The sequence below is a fragment of the Aptenodytes patagonicus genome, chromosome 11, assembly GCF_965638725.1.
Source record: "Aptenodytes patagonicus chromosome 11, bAptPat1.pri.cur, whole genome shotgun sequence".
Classification (NCBI taxonomy): domain Eukaryota; kingdom Metazoa; phylum Chordata; class Aves; order Sphenisciformes; family Spheniscidae; genus Aptenodytes; species Aptenodytes patagonicus.
In genome coordinates this window covers 212,573-230,310 of record NC_134959.1, presented here as the reverse complement: position 1 = coordinate 230,310, position 17,738 = coordinate 212,573, and the positions used below count along the sequence as shown (strand labels likewise).

The following is a 17,738-nucleotide window of genomic DNA, read 5'->3' as shown; positions in this document are numbered from 1 at the left end:
TGCAAGGCCAGCAGATCAGGATTGTCTCTGCACCACTCCATCACCTCATGTCCCCTGCCTTTCCTCCAGGCATCTTCAAGACACAGTGGGCAAGATGCAGGAGGAAAACACGTACCTCACGGTCAGAACACATGAGCAGCACCACAAGTGTGAGCAGCTGAAGGTGAGCAGAATCCCTGGCACAGCCTGGCCTGAAACAGGGCTGGACCTATGGTCTTGTGTGTACAGGGACAGCTGGGCACTGGCTGCCTGCCCAGGGCATGGGTTGTGGGAGAACTGCCTTTGCAGTAGTATGGGCCAGGGCTGGGACAGGGACAGGTTGTCTTTGCCCTCTAGGTCAGTGTAATTCTATGCCTTGTCCCAGGCTCTACAGGGCAACAGCTTGACAGTACCAGCCCTGCACGATTCTGCAGGGCTGCCTCCACCCAGCACTCGCCTCCAGGACAAGAAGCAGCGCAAAACAAAGCAAGGATTAGACTGACAACCTTTGAACAAATAAAATTCTTTCTGTTCTGTAGCAAAATTAGTGCCAAGCACCAAAGCCTTCCTGGGCCACAAGCTGTAGAGAGCCTCACAGAGTACAGTGATCAGAAGAGCTGGGCACTCTCCTAAGACTCAGCTGCTCCTGGAAGTCTTTAAGCCTCAAAGCAACGGGCACTGCCGCCTTAGAGGCCAAAGCGGGCTGGGGTGCGTCGTGGCGTCAGGGGCTCCCCCTGCTCCTTCCGCCCAGGGGTGTAGATTTTAGTGGATCTGCCAGGAGAGGACAAGGGTGATTAGTGGAAGATGCAACCTTTCCCTGCACTTTCCACCCATGGGGCAGTTGGGATCCTCCACGCAGCTCACTACTCCTGCTCTTAAGCAGGCAACCCGTGGCCAGGTAGGGCCAGCACCTACCTTGCACTGCCCAGTGGGTTACGGCGCTCCTGTTCTTCCCGGCGGGCACGCAGCTGTTCCTCAGCCAAAGCCATCTCTTCCTCCATGGCAGACACTTCTTCCTTGGCACGGCGGCGGTTCTCCTGGAGCAAGGCAGCAGCAGGTCAGGGACAGGCAGAGGGCTGGCCAGCAGCAGTCTCTCTGCAGGCCCATAGGCCTGCTCCCTCCATGTCAAAACACACACACTGCACTAGAACAGGCATGCAGTGGGCCTGCTGTCTGCCAGCTTGTCTTGGACACGAGACTCACCTGGCGTGACTTGCCAGCATGTTTGATACTGTAGAACATGGGGCCCAGCTCTGCCAGCCACTCTCCATCCACAGCAGTGACACACTGCATGTATTCCTGCAGGGACAGAAGGAAAGACGAGGGAAGCAGGATGGCACTCTCAGGGCCTGGGCACCATTTCGAGAGCCATGGAAGCTCCCTCTCTCCCCCACTTGCTGATGGCACTTCTCAGGCTGGGACTGTACCCCTTCCAGACAATTCCTCCTGGTCTCAGAAGCTGCTATGGGCTGGACTTGGTGAGACCGCAAAGAGGTTCAAATATGTCTCACATAGGCCAGGAAAAAAACATTGGGAAAGGGACAAACAGGACACTGCAGATGACACAGACGTGCCTAGTTGGCATAGATGAGAAAGGCTGAGAACTGCCCTTCCGATAGATCCTAGTATCACAGCAAAGCCCTCCCATCTCCCTCAGAGCACTCCTCACCCTTCTTCCGAGCCCTCAGCTCAAGCTCACCTTGGTGGTCATGACCAACTCATGATACACAATGTAGTCTGGTGTGTAGCCCATGCCAAACAGAGAGCTCGTGGGGTGCAGGTGGCAGGGCATGCCTGTGCGGATGTTCACATACTCCCCAATGCCCTGCAAAGAGAAGTGTAGTTAGCCCACCTGTTCCCAGACAGGGCCTCTCAGCCCCCAGACTAGCACAGACAACTCTCACCTTCAGCTTTGCAGCTTGATGGAAATACGCAGCACAGATGCACTTCCTGACAACGTCCCAGTCAGTACCACAGGATGCTAGGCTCATTCGCTGCTGCACCATAATGTCCTTGAGCTGGGCACGCACCTCCCGCACCTGCAAAGGGGTGTGGCAGTCAGATCCCTCTACTGTGTAAGGCTCCCTCCCCCAACCTCGTTGCCCAACCCTAACCCTCACCTTCCGCATGGCCTTGGCATGGATGAAGTGCTGGTTGCACCACAGTGTAGAATAGCTATTGTTCTTCCACTGCAGGTAAACATTCAGGTAAGTCAAGTGATCACTCTCTGGAACAGCAAATTTCTCCCGCACTTGGTCACTCTCCTCCTCTCGGCCCTGAAGGGTGAGCAAAGAACACAGGTTAGTCAAAGGGCAGGGGAAGGCCCCAAACTGCTGAAAGAGCAAACAGGTACCTTAGGCCGATAAAAGATGGCAGGCACAGACAACATGGAGACAATGAGCAAGATCTCAGAGCTGCAACCCATGTCGCAGGAGACAATGAGCATTTTGGAGAGTGCAGGATCCAGTGGGAACTCCACCATGAGACGTCCTGTTGAGGTCAGACCACCTGTAGGAACAGCATAGGGATCAGCAGCTGGGCAGGTCCTAGTCCCATGGGCTGACAGTTTGCCCCAGCAGCCAATACCTGTATTATCCAGGGCACCCAGAATCCAGAGCTGGTACATGGAGTTCAGCATGTTGTCCTCAGGGGGCGGATCCATGAAGTGGAACTGCAGCAGGTCCTGCACACCCAGGGACTTGAGCAAAAGCACTACATTGGCAAGGTTGGTGCGCTGGATCTCGGGCACCGTGGTTGTCAGCAGCTCGTTCTTGTAGGCACTCTGGGTGTAGAGCCTGGGGAACAGATGCCAAGAGCATGCTCCTCCTGTTCAGGCCACTGTGTTCCTTACTGAGTCACCAGCTGTTGCCCAACCCAGCCAGGCATGGCACAGGGCAGCAGCTCTGCACTCAGCCAGGCTAGCCAGCAGGACCCCAGGGAGGAACCTCTACCCTGGCCAAAGTGTGGCCTCCCCAGCACATAAGGGTGCCTGGGCTGCAGTACAGTGTACACCCCTCTCAAGCACAGTCCTTCCCTGGGCACAGATCAGTCTCAAAGCAAAGCCTTGAGAAAGCTGCCTTTGGCTTGGCTGCTTTCCTGACAGCATCAAGGGTGGAACAGCCACAAGTGAAGATGGACAAGGGAAGAAACTGGAGCATATCCTTTCCTCTGCAGAGGCACTGGGTCCAAAAAAGAAGGCCTCAAGGCCTGCCTACTGCCTTCATCCCCCCAGAAGTTCAAGATAATGAACAGCTCCAGTGAGAAAAAAAAACATATATAACCTCATGCCAAGCTGCAGATAAGACAGGAACAGGGACATCAGTGACATGCCTACCTGAAGCAGTGGCCTGGGCCTGTTCGGCCAGCTCGGCCTGCCCTCTGATTGGCATTGGCTTGACTGATGGGGTAAATCTGCAGCGCATCCATGCCTATACGGGGGTTGAAAACCTGCAGGGCACAAGAACAGACTGAAGTAAGAGGAAGGCTGGGTCACTACCACAAGACTCCCTCAACCCAACCCCAGAGATCACAGACATAAACAGTACAGGAAATCTTGACTTACCTTCAACTTGCAGTAGCCAGAGTCAATCACAAACATGATGCCATCCACTGTCAGTGAGGTCTCTGCAATGTTAGTGGCAACAATGCACTTCCTGACCCCATCCGGAGCCTGCAAGCATACCGCACATCAGTCAAATCCCTGGGCAAGGGCCTCTGCACCACTGAGGAAGAGTGCAGAGCAGCAATACAGAACCCAGAAGGACAGGGGTGACTCTTGGAAGTTAAGGGGGGGCACATGCTTTCTCTCGCTCTCCACATCCAATACAAAAGGCATGTCTGCACCTCTCACTCATACTCAGTAGTCTTCTCTGCACTAGTTTCCCCTGTCCCCACTCCTATCACAGAGCACACATCAGCACCTTCTGGAAGATCTTGGCCTGCAAGTCCGACGGTAGCTGAGAATAGATAGGCAGTACAGCAAGAGCAGGCGCCTTCTCCAGCTCCTCAAGGTGCTCTACAATTTGCTCTGAGGTCACCTAGACACAAAGAGGGGTGTAAACATAAGATTAAAACAACAAGGTGGTAGGACAGCACCTGCCCTTCCAGCTCACCTCTATGTCCTCCTGGCCAGGCATGAAGACGAGGATGTCGCCAGGAGCACCAGACAAATGGACCTGCAGGGCTTGTTTCACTGCAGCCTCCACATAATCCTCTTGTGGGGTCTGAAAAGCACAGCCCAGGTTATAGATGCCAATAATCTCACCTGCCCCGTCCTGTGTGCAAGACTGCATCATAACATGGCTACTCCTCCTCTATCCTTTCTGTCCACCACAGAGTACAGTATACCCAAGTCATAACCCCCTCCTGTTACAACAGAACTTCCCTCTGCAATGTTGACCATACCTTGCTGAAAAGAATATCAACAGGGAAAGTGCGCCCAGGAATGTGGAAAATAGGAACGTTCCCAAAGAAGGAGGCAAACTTATCTGCATCCATGGTGGCCGAGGTGACAACAAGCTTCAGATCTGAGCGTCGGGCCACCACCTAGAAAGCAGATGAAAGGAACAGTAAGGAAGGGGCATTTGTGCATGGCTGCAGGCTGCTTCCATTATTACTGAGACAACAGCACAGGACAGAGCTTCTGCTGTACTCTAGAGGCACTGGCCACCAATGCCAGGGAACACAGATGCTGTATGATCTGTGCAGTTAAAAAGACCCGCCAACCTTGGTCCAGGAAGCCTTAAGCCAGCAAAGATCTCTGTACCTAGAGTTTCTGACAGTTAGCCAGCAAGCCTCTGGCAGCACTTAGGCACTAGGGAGATTTAACCCCCCAGAACCAGGGACCAGGGCGTTGAAGCAGCAAGTGCAGACAGAGATGTGGCAGCTCTGCTTCCTTCTCCCAGGCCTGATAGAGAAGGGCTGTCCCTGCCAATACTCTGCTTTAAGACCAGCTCATGTGCCCTATGCTGCCGTCCTCTAGTCCAGGCTCACACACACCTCCCGAAGCAGGCCAAAGAGCACGTCAGTATTGAGTGAGCGCTCATGTGCCTCATCCATGATGATAGCACTGTAGTTGTCCAGGTCAGCCTCTCGCAGTGACTCACGAAGAAGGATCCCATCTGTCATGTATTTGATCACTGTGTTCTCAGATGTGCAGTCCTCAAAGCGGATGGCATAGCCCACCTGGGAGGGCAGAGACACCAGCAAGTCTTCCAACAGCCCCATGCACTCACTGTCATCAGGCTGCACCCCTGCACCCACTGCCAGACTCACCTCCTCTCCCAGACGCACCCCCATCTCTTCACTGACCCGCTTGGCAACTGACATGGCTGCCACTCTGCGGGGCTGGGTGCAGCCAATCATGCCATAGTCTGTGTAGCCATCCTCATGGAGGTACTGTGTCAGCTGAGTCGTCTTCCCACTCCCCGTCTCCCCCACCACAATCACAATGCTGTTGTCTCTGAAGAAAGGGAAAAAGTATTTCTTCATATACCACAAAGAGGGGCTTTTGCATTCACAGCCCTGGCTGGCCACCCAAGCATCATCCTACTCGGGCAGCAGAGCTGCCACCAACCACACAAAGCAATGGGCTTTGTTTCCTGAGGGTACAGCTTGCAAACGGACCATGTATCTAGGAGAATTTCTCCCTTGGGTTCCTGAGATGTAGGCCAATGCCCTGGGGATGCTCTGTGACCAGCTCAGCCATACCTGAGGATGGAGAGCAGCTCCTGCTGCACAGCGAAGATGGGCAGATATTGTCTCTGCTCCAGGATTGACTTCTTCTTGGCAAACTCACTGCTGGCTTCACTTTTTTCTTTCATGTGTTCGGCAAACTTCTGCTCAGTCCTAAGGAAACACCAGAAATCCTGAAACTGCCTCTCCACACACTTTGCTATGCCTACAGCCCCCATCACCGGCTGAGCAGGAGTAATTCAAAGCAAGCTCCTACCTGTAATCCACTTTGCCATCTTCTGTCACCATCTCGTCCTTCTCCTCCTCTTTCTTGATCCCCATAATGTCTCCCAGTTTTGTGCCTGCCAGCTCCCAGTGCTTATGCTGAGCCTGGAAGGACAGAGAGCAGCATAACTTTGTCACAGCAAGCACTGACAAATCATTCTTCTCCAATCCTACTCATACAACTAGGAAAGCATATTAGCCCCACAATTCCCCAATGCTACAAGGCAGAACCCACACCCCATTCCTACATCAAGTCCCCCTCTTCCAAGTGAACTGGAGCAGAGCTTTTAGACACTGGTCTGGATACAGAGACTTCAGGCACAGGATGACCAACAACCTCCTAAGAAAGTGGTTCCAGCTGCTGACCCTTCCATTAAATTTGAACTTAAACCTACACAAATCTGAACTAGAGATAACCTTCCGGCTCTTGACAGGTGCTTACAGGCCTGTCTCCCACCTTCCTGTTTGTTCTCACCTCTGATATCAGTTTAGCTTCTACCTCCATTTCACTCGTAGTATACGTAGCTCAAATCCAGCTCAGTTTCAATTTACAAAGAACACATCTGTGCTTTCCCTACAGCTATCACATAAGCTTTAGAGAAAGTCCCTAGAAGACACCCCCAAAAACTAATATGCCACCTTACTGCATACTCCTTCTCGCAACTCTTCTGCTGAGACATGACAAGATATATCCTGCCGCCATACTGACTGCTGACTGTCCCTAAGCTACCTGGCATTCTTCCACCTGCTCTCTTCTCCCATGATCCAAATGTCCTTTGGATCAGACTCCTCTGCACAAGCGCACAGTGATTCATGTCCCAAGCAGTGCCCGAGGAAATCACATCACAGCAGCTGCTTATGAGACAATGCAATGAGCTGGGCTGCCAGGATATCCCAGGTCATAAAAATATGAACTCCTTATCATCATCGCCACCAAAGCCTGTATTCTGCAAAGTCCAAACAAAGGCTGTGAGGCACTACATAACGTGTACAGCAGGGTAGTAAGCCAAAAGGTCACAGCATACCCTCTTACGCTCCTTTTGCTCCCTGTGCTTGCGCACCAATTGGCTGCCTTTCCGGGCTATGATGGCCAAATCTGAGGTGGCATCCTTGACAGGGATGACTGGCTCTGGCTAGAGGAAAGAGGTATTGCTTTAGTACAGAGAGCTCACACTTGCGGGGCTCCCTGCCATCAGTGCCTTCAGCCACAATCTCTACCTGCTTGGTGAAAACAATCCTTCCATCTAGGAAAGGGGGCACTAGGTTGTGCACCAACAGATGCACTTTAGCAGAGTTATCCTCCTCAAAATCTTCATCCACTTCAATCCGATGAACCACACCACTGGTCAGCATGCGATTCGTCTCCCAGCGCTCATTATCCTGCAGGAAACAACATGTCAGAAAATACACAGAAGCCCCGCAGAAAGCACTGAGCTCAGGTCTGGGCCCCACACTGACAATAGGATGAAACTGATGGTTCCAGCCTAGGGAGCCTGAAAGTAAGCACTAGGGAAGCAACAGCAACTGGAAGCAGCAGGGTACAGGAAACACAGACTGGCCATATGAAGCACATGGTCAACAGGACCGTCTCCAAGGAAATGGAGGACAGACACTGTCCACAAGGCCCTGCCATACTCAGAATATGTCAGGAAGCCTGGACATAATCCCACTCATGTGCTAAGGGCAGCAGCCCCCAGGGTACACTGGGCCAACAATAGACAACCCTAGTAATGTAACTCGCATCCCAGAATAGCAGGAGCATAGCCCTCTGCATTCCTGCTGCTCTGGACACTGCGATCCATGGTAGTCACTCTGATTGCGAATTCTGCTCCACGCAGGAGATGCAGGGCTGCACTTTCCAGGGGAACTTAACAAGTTTCCCTGTGAGCCAGGACACAGACTGTCCTTCTCCACCCGAGAGCAAGGGCTCAGCCTTCGCTGCCAGCAAGCGGGTCTCTCCAGGGGCAGCAAAACAAGCAGTTGCCCACACGCTCAGAGCAGCCAACCCAGCATCTCGCCCCTACCTCATTGATCTGCCGCCGCTGTGCCGAGATGCGCTTCTGCCTCTGCTTGTGCAAGTGCTGCTCCCGCTTCTTCACGTACTCCTCAGAGGAGTAGGCCAAGGGGTTGTGAAATTCATCATAGCCTTCATCCATCATGTACCAGTCCCGGTCAGCTTGCTGGGAGGGGAGAGGTGCGGCCCTGAGCTCCGCCACCCCCCCCCCCCCCCCGCAGCACACGCCCGCGGAGACGCTCGTCGGGTCGGGTCGGGTCGGGCCGGGCCGGGCCGGGCCCTCCCGCCGCTCCCCGCCTGGCCGCCGGGGGGAGCCCGCCCGCCGCCCCCCGCCCCCCGTCTGGCCGCCGGGGGGAGCCCACCCGCCGCCCCACTGCTCCCGCTGGCCAGCGGCAGCCCCGCGGTCTGGCCAGCTCCCAGCCCGCTGTCCGCCCTGCTCCTCGCCCGCCTTCGGGCTCTCACCCGCTGGTCGTCCTCCCACTGCTGCCGCTCCTCCTCCGTCTCAAAGGCAATGCCCTCCTCCCCATCGGCACGCCGCCCTGGCAGGATTGAGCTGGTCAGTCCGGGCACCGGCCCTGCTGCCGCTCCAGAGGAAATACCACAGAGCCAGACCTTGGGCTGCGCAGGGGAAGGGGATTCCACTGCTGCCCAGCCTAGGCAGCTCAGCCCAGGCTCCTCACCTCTTCCTCTGGACAGCCGCGGCGTGGCCCCCAGGTGTCTCCGGTCGTCAGCCCACTCGTTGTATTTGTACGACGGGGTGGGCAATGGCGTCTTATCCGAGTACCTGCTCCTCACAGACCTGAAAAAACAGCACGATGGAGGAACCGGTGCCCACGGCCAGGCACTACTCTTACACACACTCTCCCCTTTCTGCAGCTCGACAGCTCATAGCCGCAGCCCCAGGCAGTGATACCTGTCCCGGTCTCTCCGGTCTGTGTCCCGCAGCGATGATGCCCGGTGGCTGCGCTCTGAGTCTCGACAGGAAGGCATGGGTGAGGGAGATTCCCACTGTGAGCGGTGAGCGTTGCTGTAGCCACTATCATCTTCCTCCCAGCTGGAGCGAGATGGCGTGGCTGCATCTAGCAGAGGAGATGGGGTTTGACACCTGATGTTCAAACAGTGACCCCAGACACTTGGAGCCACCTTACACCTTCTAGCAAGGAGCACGGAGAGAGGGTACCCATTTGTCCTCCCTCTAAGAGAAGGGGCTGACCCAGTGATTCCAAGGAAAACTGCCAAAGGACCACATTTCTATCACATAGACCCAGAACAGACCCCACTGCGCAGAGATCAGCCAGACTTTCACACACACAGCTGGCAGATTGCTCCCAGACCCAGGTCAAGCTAGGAGTTTTATGCTTGCCCTAACCACAAATGTTAGAACATACAGGCTTTTCTACACACGCTTGTCCTGACAAAAACAGCAGGAAACAAAAACAAACAAACAAACAAAAAAAGAACAAGCCCCTTCCTGTTAGGTCTCACACAAGAACTCTACTGAGTCCCAGTCCTACCTTTGGGCCGATGTCTGGGACTCTCCGGTTCACTCCTCCTGCTGCTCCGCTCTGATGAGCCATCCCTCTCTGATCTGCTGCTGTAACGACTTCTGTCCCGCTCCTCTGCAAAAAGAAAGTAAGATCAGGTGCCCAGTGCACAAACGGGCTTCCCAAGTCTGCTGCAGAAAACACCACAAACATTAGCTAAAGACTACAAACAGGCTGAGGGACAAGCCCAAACCCTAAGCAGGAAGAGTCACAAAGGTCTCTGAGCAGTTACCACGGTCCCGTTTACGATCATGGTCCCGATCCCTACTGCGTTCCTTCTTTCGTTCCTTCTCCTCCTTGGAGGAGGCAAAGACACCATGTTCCCGACGCTCCCTTTCCCGCTGCCGGCTGCGTTCCCAAAACTCCTCACTGACACCCCCTGTGTAGGAAGGTGTTTCCACATGGACAGAACGGTAATGCCTAGAAAGGCAGAGCAGAGAGAAGAAAAGCTCAACAGTGCTGAGGAATAGCTGGCCTTTGACTTGCCTCATACAACTCTAGTTCTAACCTCTGCTATAGCAGAAGCTTATGGTTAAAAGTGCCCTCTCCATCCTTTGCTAACAGCCCACCAAGTCTGCTGATGCTCTCAGACACGTGCACGTCTGAGCAGGCCACTGCCTCCAGGCATCTGGAAGCAGACAGTCTCACGACTAGGATGACTGGTGTTTGCAGGCCTGACAGCATCTGAAAGCACTCTGCCCATAAAGCCTCAGGGAGGGCACCAGTGAAAGAGCTTTTCCCAGACCTCCTCAGATCTGAGAGGTGCCCCACAGTCCTCCCCCGAGGAGATCTCCAGACCTCCCCACCACACAAGAGGTTACAGCCCCGCCTGTGTCAGGGCACAGCCCCCACAGACACTGACAGTGCTCACACCCCACGCTCACGGTCGTTCCCTCCGGCAGGGATCCAACGACTGTAAAGCGCCCGGTGCCACCGCTAGCACCAGGAAGCCCCACACAGACCCCACCTGTCCTTGCGAGCGCTCCGGCTGCTCCGGTTGGTCTCTTCCTCCTCCTCCTCGTCCTCCTCGGGGCTGCCCACCTCATCACGGCCCTCTTCCCAGTCCTTGTAGGAGGAGACCCGGGACCGCTTTCCACCGGCCGCCTCTTCCTCCCGCTCCCGCCGCTTCTGGGCCGCCAACACGTCCAGGCCCAGCAAGGAGGCCCGTGGTGCCGGCGCCTTGAAGACGTGCTGCTCGGCGGCGGCGCTCCGCCTCCGCAGGACCAGCCCGCCGGCTTCGGCGTCCGCGCTCGTCCCCGCCAGCCGGTGCAGCGATTCCTCGCTCGCCTCGGCCATCGCCGCCGACCGCTACCACGCCGCGCGGGGCCGGGCAGCCAGGCCGCGGCGGGCACCCATGGAGCCTGCGGGGCACAGGTCAGCGGGAGGGTCGGTGCCGGAGCGCTGCCGCTGCCCCGGCCCCGGGCCCGGCCCGGCCCCGCCGCCCACCGCCCCGCTCCCGCACCCCCCCCACCTGCTTGCAGTTGCCTCAGCGACCGTACAGCAGCTCTCTGAGCGCCGCCATAGCCGCCCCACAGTGCTCCACGAGAAGAGCCGCTCTAGCCCACTTGCACCATAGATGTAGCGGCCAGAGCCTATAGGAGTGGCAACCACCACAGAGTCCAATCACCGCTAGACAAGACGTGCTACCGGGCCTTGGCGGACTTCCGGCGTAGGGAAACGGTGTGGGGTCACGTGGCCGCGGGAGGACTTCCGGCCGTGGAGGGCGCGGCCAGAAGAGAGCGGCGGGGGAGGGGGGGCGGACAGGACACGCAGGGACACCCCCACTCACGGCGGGGGGGGGGGGGGAAGAACCCCACTGGCACCCACACACACGGGGGGGGGGAACCCCACAGACACCCACACACACGGGGGGGGGAAGAACCCCACTGGCACCCACACACACGGGGGGGGGGGAAGAACCCCACTGGCACCCACACACACGGGGGGGGGGGAACCCCACAGGCACCCACACACACGGGGGGGAAGAACCCCACAGGCACCCACACACACGGGGGAGGCGTGGGGGAAAGAGCCCCACAGACACCCCCACACAGGGGAGAGGGGAGAACTCCACAGAGCCCCAGGCACCCCCTGCGGACGAGGGCCCCCTAGCCACCCCCCCAGGGACTCCACACGGGCCCCCAGGCACCACCCCACCGAGGGGCAGGCGCGTGCGCACGCTCACCCCCCTGCACGGACACACACGTGCACGCCCCCGCAGTGCTGCACACAGACAGACGGACAAACGGAGCCTGCAGCCAGGTGTGAGGCAGTTTTATTCCCCCATGGCTCCACCTCAGCCAGCCGCCACCGTCTCCTTGACCCAGCCCAGGACATGCTGCACATCCACGTATACGCCATACTTAGAGGATGTGCAGGTCTTGTCGTAGCTGAGGATGCCGGCCACGTACCAGGTGTTGTCATCAGGGTCCTGCACAGCAAAGGCGCCGCCGGCATCCCCATAGCACGTATCCTCCCGCAGCTCGCTCATGCCCACACAGAAGGTGTCATTGCTGAGGATGGGCTGGACCCAGTAGGACGCATTCCGTGCCTCATAGTACTGCCTGCACTTCTCGCTCTCTGCCACCGGCAGCATCACGTACTTCAGCATGTTGGGAAAGGCAAATGTGGCGCCACGGCCCCAGCCCGAGACGTAACCCACCCGCCCCGGGTGCACATAGTCCTTCTGGGGCAGGCAGATGGGCATCACCTCTTCTCCGAGGAGCACCTTCTGCTTGAGCTTCAGCAGGGCCAGATCCACAGCCTCCGGGTAGCTGGGGTGCAGCACCACGCGCTCAATGCCCAAGGCAGGCTGCTCCCGGCTGCCCAGGAAGAGCTGCAGTGTAGGGGCAATCTCCTCTGGCTTGGTGTTCTCACTGTGGTTCAGGTAGACGTTCCTGCCCGTGGTCAGCAGCCACTGGTCACCAATGAGCGTGGCCCCCACGGTGAGGTTGTGGCGGGTCACCAGCCGGCCCTGCCAAGGGAAGCTGCCCTTCCCAGCCAGCAGGCCCCCAATGATGCGCTGCAACTGCCTGGGGGGGTTCTTTGGCTTCCCGCACACTGCATAGGGCAGAGCAGGGCCCTGGTGAGCCTTCTGAGGCCGGCAGGCACTGGATGCCTCCTGGCCCACAGCAGCCCCAGGGAGCAGCCCCTGCAGCCCTTCGGCTGCCCAGACGGACCATTCACAACCGCCCACCCACTCTGCCCCTCGCAGCCCCAGCCCCTGCTGCTCTGCTCTCACCTGGCTCGCAGACAGGCACCTCCTTGCCAGCTTCAGAGCTCACCCACACGTGATCCTCGTCACACTTGTATGTGCCTTTGGAGGGAAACCAGAGTCAGCACCCCTGCCCTGCAAGGCAGCGAGGTGCGGAGTTACTTGTGCCTCCCCAGGGCTCGCACCCCCCAGGAAGGGCGGGCAGGGGGAGGGGGCTGCATCATCCGGCATTGGGGCAGCCCCATGCATCCCCTGGAGCCGGGGACAAGCCCCGTCCCTGATTGCTGTGCCCATGCCATGTTCCTCACCATCACCAGAGCCACGCAGCTGGTAGTACGGGTTGCAGCGGTACTTGATCAGGTGCTCCACGTAGCCATGTTCAATCTCCGCAGGCTTTGCACAGCTCCACTCTGCAGGCAGAGGATGCTCAGCTGGCCCAGAGGACCCAGCCCAGGACATAACCCCCACCTCTGGCAGGTCCCTCCCCAATTCCATCTTCCCTGCCAAGCTGCCCCTGCCTTCATCCGAGCCCCAGTGCTCCCACCCTTGCCCTGGAAGGTACCCGTGGCAGTTGCAGTCTCCAGCACAGTCCAGGCCAGGCCAGCAATCAGCAGCACTGCAGGTCTGTAGGGAAGAGAGGGCACACTCAGCAGAGGGCTCCTACCCCCCTGCTCCCAGTCTGTGGACTCCACCAGGACCAATGCCCTGTCCCGAGGGCTCCCTCCCCAGGAGGGCAGAGGGCTGACCCCGCACCCCTGGGACTGCCCATCAGACACAGCCTGGAGAAGTCACGTGGGCCAGACCTGGACCCTGCTGCTGTAGAGGACGAGGCTGCAGTGTTGGGACTCAGAGCGCTTCCAGGCCCAACGTGGGTCCTGCCACAGCCCACAGCAGGGCCAGGTCCTCAGCCAGGCAAGCAGGACAGACACAGCACCAAGCATGCGCAGGGACACATCAACGTTGCTCACCCCATGCCCACAGCTCCCTCTCCTCACAGCAGCCTCCTTCTGCAGGTCAATGCTGTTCAGGGCTCCCTCCTCATGTCTTTTATTGCCACCTCCCTCGCCCTGGTGCAGCCCCATGTGGTCCAGACCTCCTGACCCCACTGCATGCAGCCAGCACCTTTCCCAGCAGGAGAAGCACAAAAAGCCCCACCCGGCTCACAGCTGGCCTGGCAGAGGCTCCCAGGAAGCCTGCCAAGTCCCCATGGGAAGCCAGTGTGCCAAGAGTTTCCGGGATTTTGCAGCTACAAATATGCAGGGAGGGACCTGGCTGCAGATACTGGTGCTCTGACGCTGTGACACCAGCTGAGGTTCACAGAAAGCAGAGCCAGCCCCTGCCCCCTGAAAAACTGCCCTGTGCCACCACCTAGAGCAGTCTTTGTGGGGGCACCCGGCAGCCCCACAGGGTGCAGGCAACCGCCCCAGTGCTGGCGGGTGAAGCCGGGGCACAGGAGCCGAGTGCCATCCCATCCTGTGCCTGGCTCTGCCTACAGCCAGGGTGCACCCTGCCAGCCACCCCGCAAAGCTGGGGTGCAGCGGGGCTCGGTGCCGCTAGTGCCCTGGGCAGCACCAGCCTGGCTGGTCGAGGGGTGCAGCACGTCCCATGCCTGCAGCGAGCAGGGACTGCGGCCAAGCCAACCTCTTCCCACAAGCACCCACCCCTTCCCGCCCAGTGTGCTCCAGCCCCACGTCCTGGCAGCCCCTGGCCCCTCGGGTGCAGGTTGTTTGTCAGCAGAGGCAAGGGCCTGGCCCAGCCTTACGGGAACTCGTAGCAGCAATCGCTGGCCAGTGCCCAGCTGGATGTGGTCAGCCAGCAGCAAAGGCACAGGGCAGAGCACATCAGCCTGCTCCAACGAGCAGAGTCTGCTTCCAGCAGGAGCACAACCAAGGGGCAGCACAGAGGGGAGGGGACAGGCACCCACCATCTTACCTATGCCAGGGTGCCACTGTTGCAGTGAGGCCACCCCAAAACCATCTGGAGCATGTGGGGCCAGCCCCAGCCCTGAGCTATTGAAGCCTCGCCTGCTGGGGGTCTCACCAGCGCCCCTCCTGCCCCTCGGACGCTCCAGTCCTTCAGGCTCACGAGGGACATCTGTGTCTGGTCCCAGACACTCCAGAAGAGGGCTTTCCCATCCTGTGCAAGCTTCTTCCCATCTCATGGGGCGCCTGTCCCCCTAAATAATGCAGGGCTTGAGATCTCTGGCCCAGCACCAGTCATACTCATGCAACCACACTTGAAACACAGAAGGCTAGAGTCCAGCACAGGACACATCAGGGCTTGACAGCTTGATCCATGAACATCGAACAGATGTGATCCATGAACAGATCCACGCTCACAAGTCTATGGGGCTGGATGGGATCCACCTGAGAGTGCTGAGGGAGCTGGCGGAGGTGCTCGCCAAGCCACTCTCCATCATTTATCAGCAGTCCTGGTTAACGGGGGAGGTCCCGGACGACTGGAGGCTTGCCAATGTGACGCCCATCTACAAGAAGGGCCGGAAGGAGGATCCGGGGAACTACAGGCCTGTCAGCCTGACCTTGGTGCCGGGGAAGATTATGGAGCGGTTCATCTTGAGGGCGCTCACAAGGTATGAGCGGGACAACCAGGGGATCAGGCCCAGCCAGCATGGATGCATGAGAGGCAGGTCCTGCTTGACCAACCTGATCTCCTTCTATGACCAGGTGACCTGCCCAGTGGATGAGGGAAAGGCTGTGGATGTGGTCTACCTGGACTTCAGTAAGGCCTTTGGCACTGTCTCCCACAGCATTCTCCTAGAGAAGCTGGCGGCTTACGGCTTAGACAGATGTACTCTGCGCTGGGTCAAAAACTGGCTGGACGGCCGGGCCCAGAGAGTTGTGGTGAATGGAGTTCAATCCAGTTGGCGGCCGGTCACGAGCGGTGTTCCCCAGGGCTCAGTTTTGGGGCCGGTCTTGTTCAGTATCTTTATCGATGATCTGGATGAGGGGATCGAGTGCACCCTCAGTCAGTTTGCAGACGACACCAAGTTGGGCGGGAGTGTTGATCTGCTCGAGGGTAGGAAGGCTCTGCAGAGGGACCTGGACAGGCTGGATCGATGGGCCGAGGCCAACTGGATGAGGCTCAACAAGGCCAAGTGCCGGGTCCTGCACTTCGGCCACAACAACCCCATGCAGCGCTACAGGCTTGGGGAGGAGTGGCTGGAAAGCTGCCTGTCGGAAAAGGACCTGGGGGTGTTGGTTGACAGCCAGCTGAACATGAGCCGGCAGTGTGCCCAGGCGGCCAAGAAGGCCAATGGCATCCTGGCCTGTATCAGAAATAGTGTGGCCAGCAGGACTAGGGAAATGATCGTCCCCCTGTACTCGGCACTGGTGAGGCCGCACCTCGAATACTGTGTTCAGTTTCGGGCCCCTCACTACAAGAAGGACGTCGAGGTGCTGGAGCGTGTCCAGAGAAGGGCAACGAAGCTGGTGAAGGGTCTGGAGAACAAGTCTGATGAGGAGCGGCTGAGGGAACTGGGGTTGTTTAGTCTGGAGAAAAGGAGGCTGAGGGGAGACCTCATCGCTCTCTACAACCACCTGAAAGGAGGCTGTAGCGAAGTGGGGGTCGGTCTCTTCTCCCAAGTAACAAGCGATAGGACGAGGGGAAATGGCCTCAAGTTGTGCCAGGGGAGGTTTTGACTGGACACGAGGAAAAATTTCTTTACTGAAAGAGTGGTTAAACATTGGAACAGGCTGCCCAGGGAAGTGGTTGAGTCCCCATCCCTGGAGGTATTTAAAAGACGTGTAGATGAGGCGCGTAGGGACATGGTTTAGTGGGCATGGTGGTGTTGGGTTGATGGTTGGACTCGATGATCTCAGAGGTCTTTTCCAACCTTAATGATTCTATGAACCACACCAGCACTTAGAAAGGTGCTGTGGCGTTTGATGATAGCAGGCTTAGATAGCACTGTCCCACTGCAGCAGGCTTGTCCCTCCGCAGGAGACTGCCATACCCTGGCAGGGGGAAAAAAGCAACACGCGACTGTGCCTTGGTGCCCACTCAGCAGCCTCAAGGTTAGCTCGGACAAAGGGACTGCCTGCAGGAAGGTGGGGGAAGCTGTCCCAGCCTGCCCGTGGAGCACAGACCACAGCCCATGCACCGGGCTACAGCAGCGCAGGGCCATGCTCGAGGCCAACGCCACCAGTGACTGCTGTGGCAGTGCAAGGCACTGAGTGTCTCCAAGCCACAGTCACAAACCAGCTGCAGAGCACAGACAAGAGTGCCATGGGACAAGGTGAAACTCAAGCTCACACTCCCACAGGTATGACAGCCACCTTCAGACTGGGAGAGCAAGCACCTCCCAGGTCCTCTCCAGACAAGGCACATCAAAACCTTGGCCAATGGACCGGGTCACATCCTTGTTAGAGCAGCAATAAGCACCACCTGTCCGAAGCAGAGAATCTAGGAAAAACAGAGGCTGGTGCAGAGGGCTGCGGAAGCAGGAGAGCAGGCGGGTGACAGCCCTGATGTGAGCCAAGGGCCACTGAGAGCGGGGTCAGCAGTCCCGCTCCTCCTATAAACACGTTTGATGAAGTGCTGTGATGCAATCCTGCTCTGCAGGGTGAACTGTGAGAGGTTGCAGAGGGAACACTGTGTCCAGGTCAAGCCGTATTGCTCAAGAAAGGCCTGAGACAACCGCAGGGAGTCTGGGGTAAAGCAGCAGTCAACGCCGGAGGCCCCAAAGACAAAACTGACAGCCTCCAGAAGCATGAATGAACAGGGCTTTTCCGTAACAAGTGACAGGGCATAACCGCAGCTGTCTCCAAACATCGACATAGCAGCAGCAGAAGGAAGAAATGGTGCCCAGCAGCTCCCAAGGGCCCAGCCTCAGGCAGAGGTCCCTGCGAGGGGAGCCCTGGTGAGCTTTGCGTGGATCCATCCCAGAGCCCAGCTACCCTGCAGTTTCTACCACAAGGAGAAGATGCACTGACCAGGAACAACACAAAGAGAGCTGATCCCACTCAGCTGAGGAGAGCCGGGCTGTATCCCTCTGACCCAAGGGGTGTCC

General features: G+C 57.8%; 2 protein-coding genes across 2 annotated transcripts; both read right to left on the bottom strand.

The window, feature by feature from the left end:
* Positions 1–486: 486 nt before the first annotated feature.
* On the bottom strand, positions 487–11,049 carry DHX38 (DEAH-box helicase 38). The gene is made up of 27 exons (XM_076348860.1): positions 10,967–11,049; positions 10,463–10,856; positions 9,728–9,915; positions 9,466–9,570; positions 8,865–9,030; positions 8,632–8,750; positions 8,414–8,490; positions 7,962–8,117; positions 7,156–7,317; positions 6,963–7,070; positions 5,930–6,042; positions 5,689–5,826; positions 5,254–5,440; positions 4,978–5,163; positions 4,384–4,524; positions 4,092–4,202; positions 3,900–4,016; positions 3,542–3,649; positions 3,314–3,426; positions 2,566–2,774; positions 2,333–2,487; positions 2,100–2,255; positions 1,884–2,018; positions 1,679–1,804; positions 1,183–1,278; positions 895–1,016; positions 487–750 (listed from the first exon to the last, which is right to left on the bottom strand). The coding sequence occupies exons 2-27, from the start codon at positions 10,789–10,791 to the stop codon at positions 666–668; spliced, it is 3,708 nt and encodes a 1,235-aa protein (XP_076204975.1). The 5' UTR covers positions 10,792–10,856; positions 10,967–11,049; the 3' UTR covers positions 487–665.
* Positions 11,050–11,753: 704 nt separating this feature from the next.
* Positions 11,754–13,750, bottom strand: LOC143165434 (haptoglobin-like). The gene is made up of 5 exons (XM_076348876.1): positions 13,678–13,750; positions 13,272–13,333; positions 13,018–13,119; positions 12,737–12,811; positions 11,754–12,555 (listed from the first exon to the last, which is right to left on the bottom strand). Exons 1-5 carry the CDS (start codon positions 13,680–13,682, stop codon positions 11,792–11,794), a joined length of 1,008 nt encoding a protein of 335 aa, XP_076204991.1. The 5' UTR covers positions 13,683–13,750; the 3' UTR covers positions 11,754–11,791.
* Positions 13,751–17,738: the final 3,988 nt, after the last annotated feature.

What these genes read in the sequence shown, in the direction of transcription:
- DHX38 (XM_076348860.1), bottom strand. Translation starts at nt 10,791, where the DNA reads ATGGCCGAGGCGAGCGAGGAATCGCTGCACCGGCTGGCGGGGACGAGC. An exon ending in GAGCTGCTCTCCATCCTCAG is followed by an intron (nt 5,441 to 5,688) that starts GTATGGCTGAGC and finishes CCCTTTCTTCAG; the next exon opens with AGACAACAGCATTGTGATTG. An exon ending in AGGCCAAGATCTTCCAGAAG is followed by an intron (nt 3,650 to 3,899) that starts GTGCTGATGTGT and finishes GTATGCTTGCAG; the next exon opens with GCTCCGGATGGGGTCAGGAA.
- LOC143165434 (XM_076348876.1), bottom strand. An exon ending in GCTGCGTGGCTCTGGTGATG is followed by an intron (nt 12,812 to 13,017) that starts GTGAGGAACATG and finishes TTCCCTCCAAAG; the next exon opens with GCACATACAAGTGTGACGAG. An exon ending in GGTGCCTGTCTGCGAGCCAG is followed by an intron (nt 12,556 to 12,736) that starts GTGAGAGCAGAG and finishes TGCCCTATGCAG; the next exon opens with TGTGCGGGAAGCCAAAGAAC.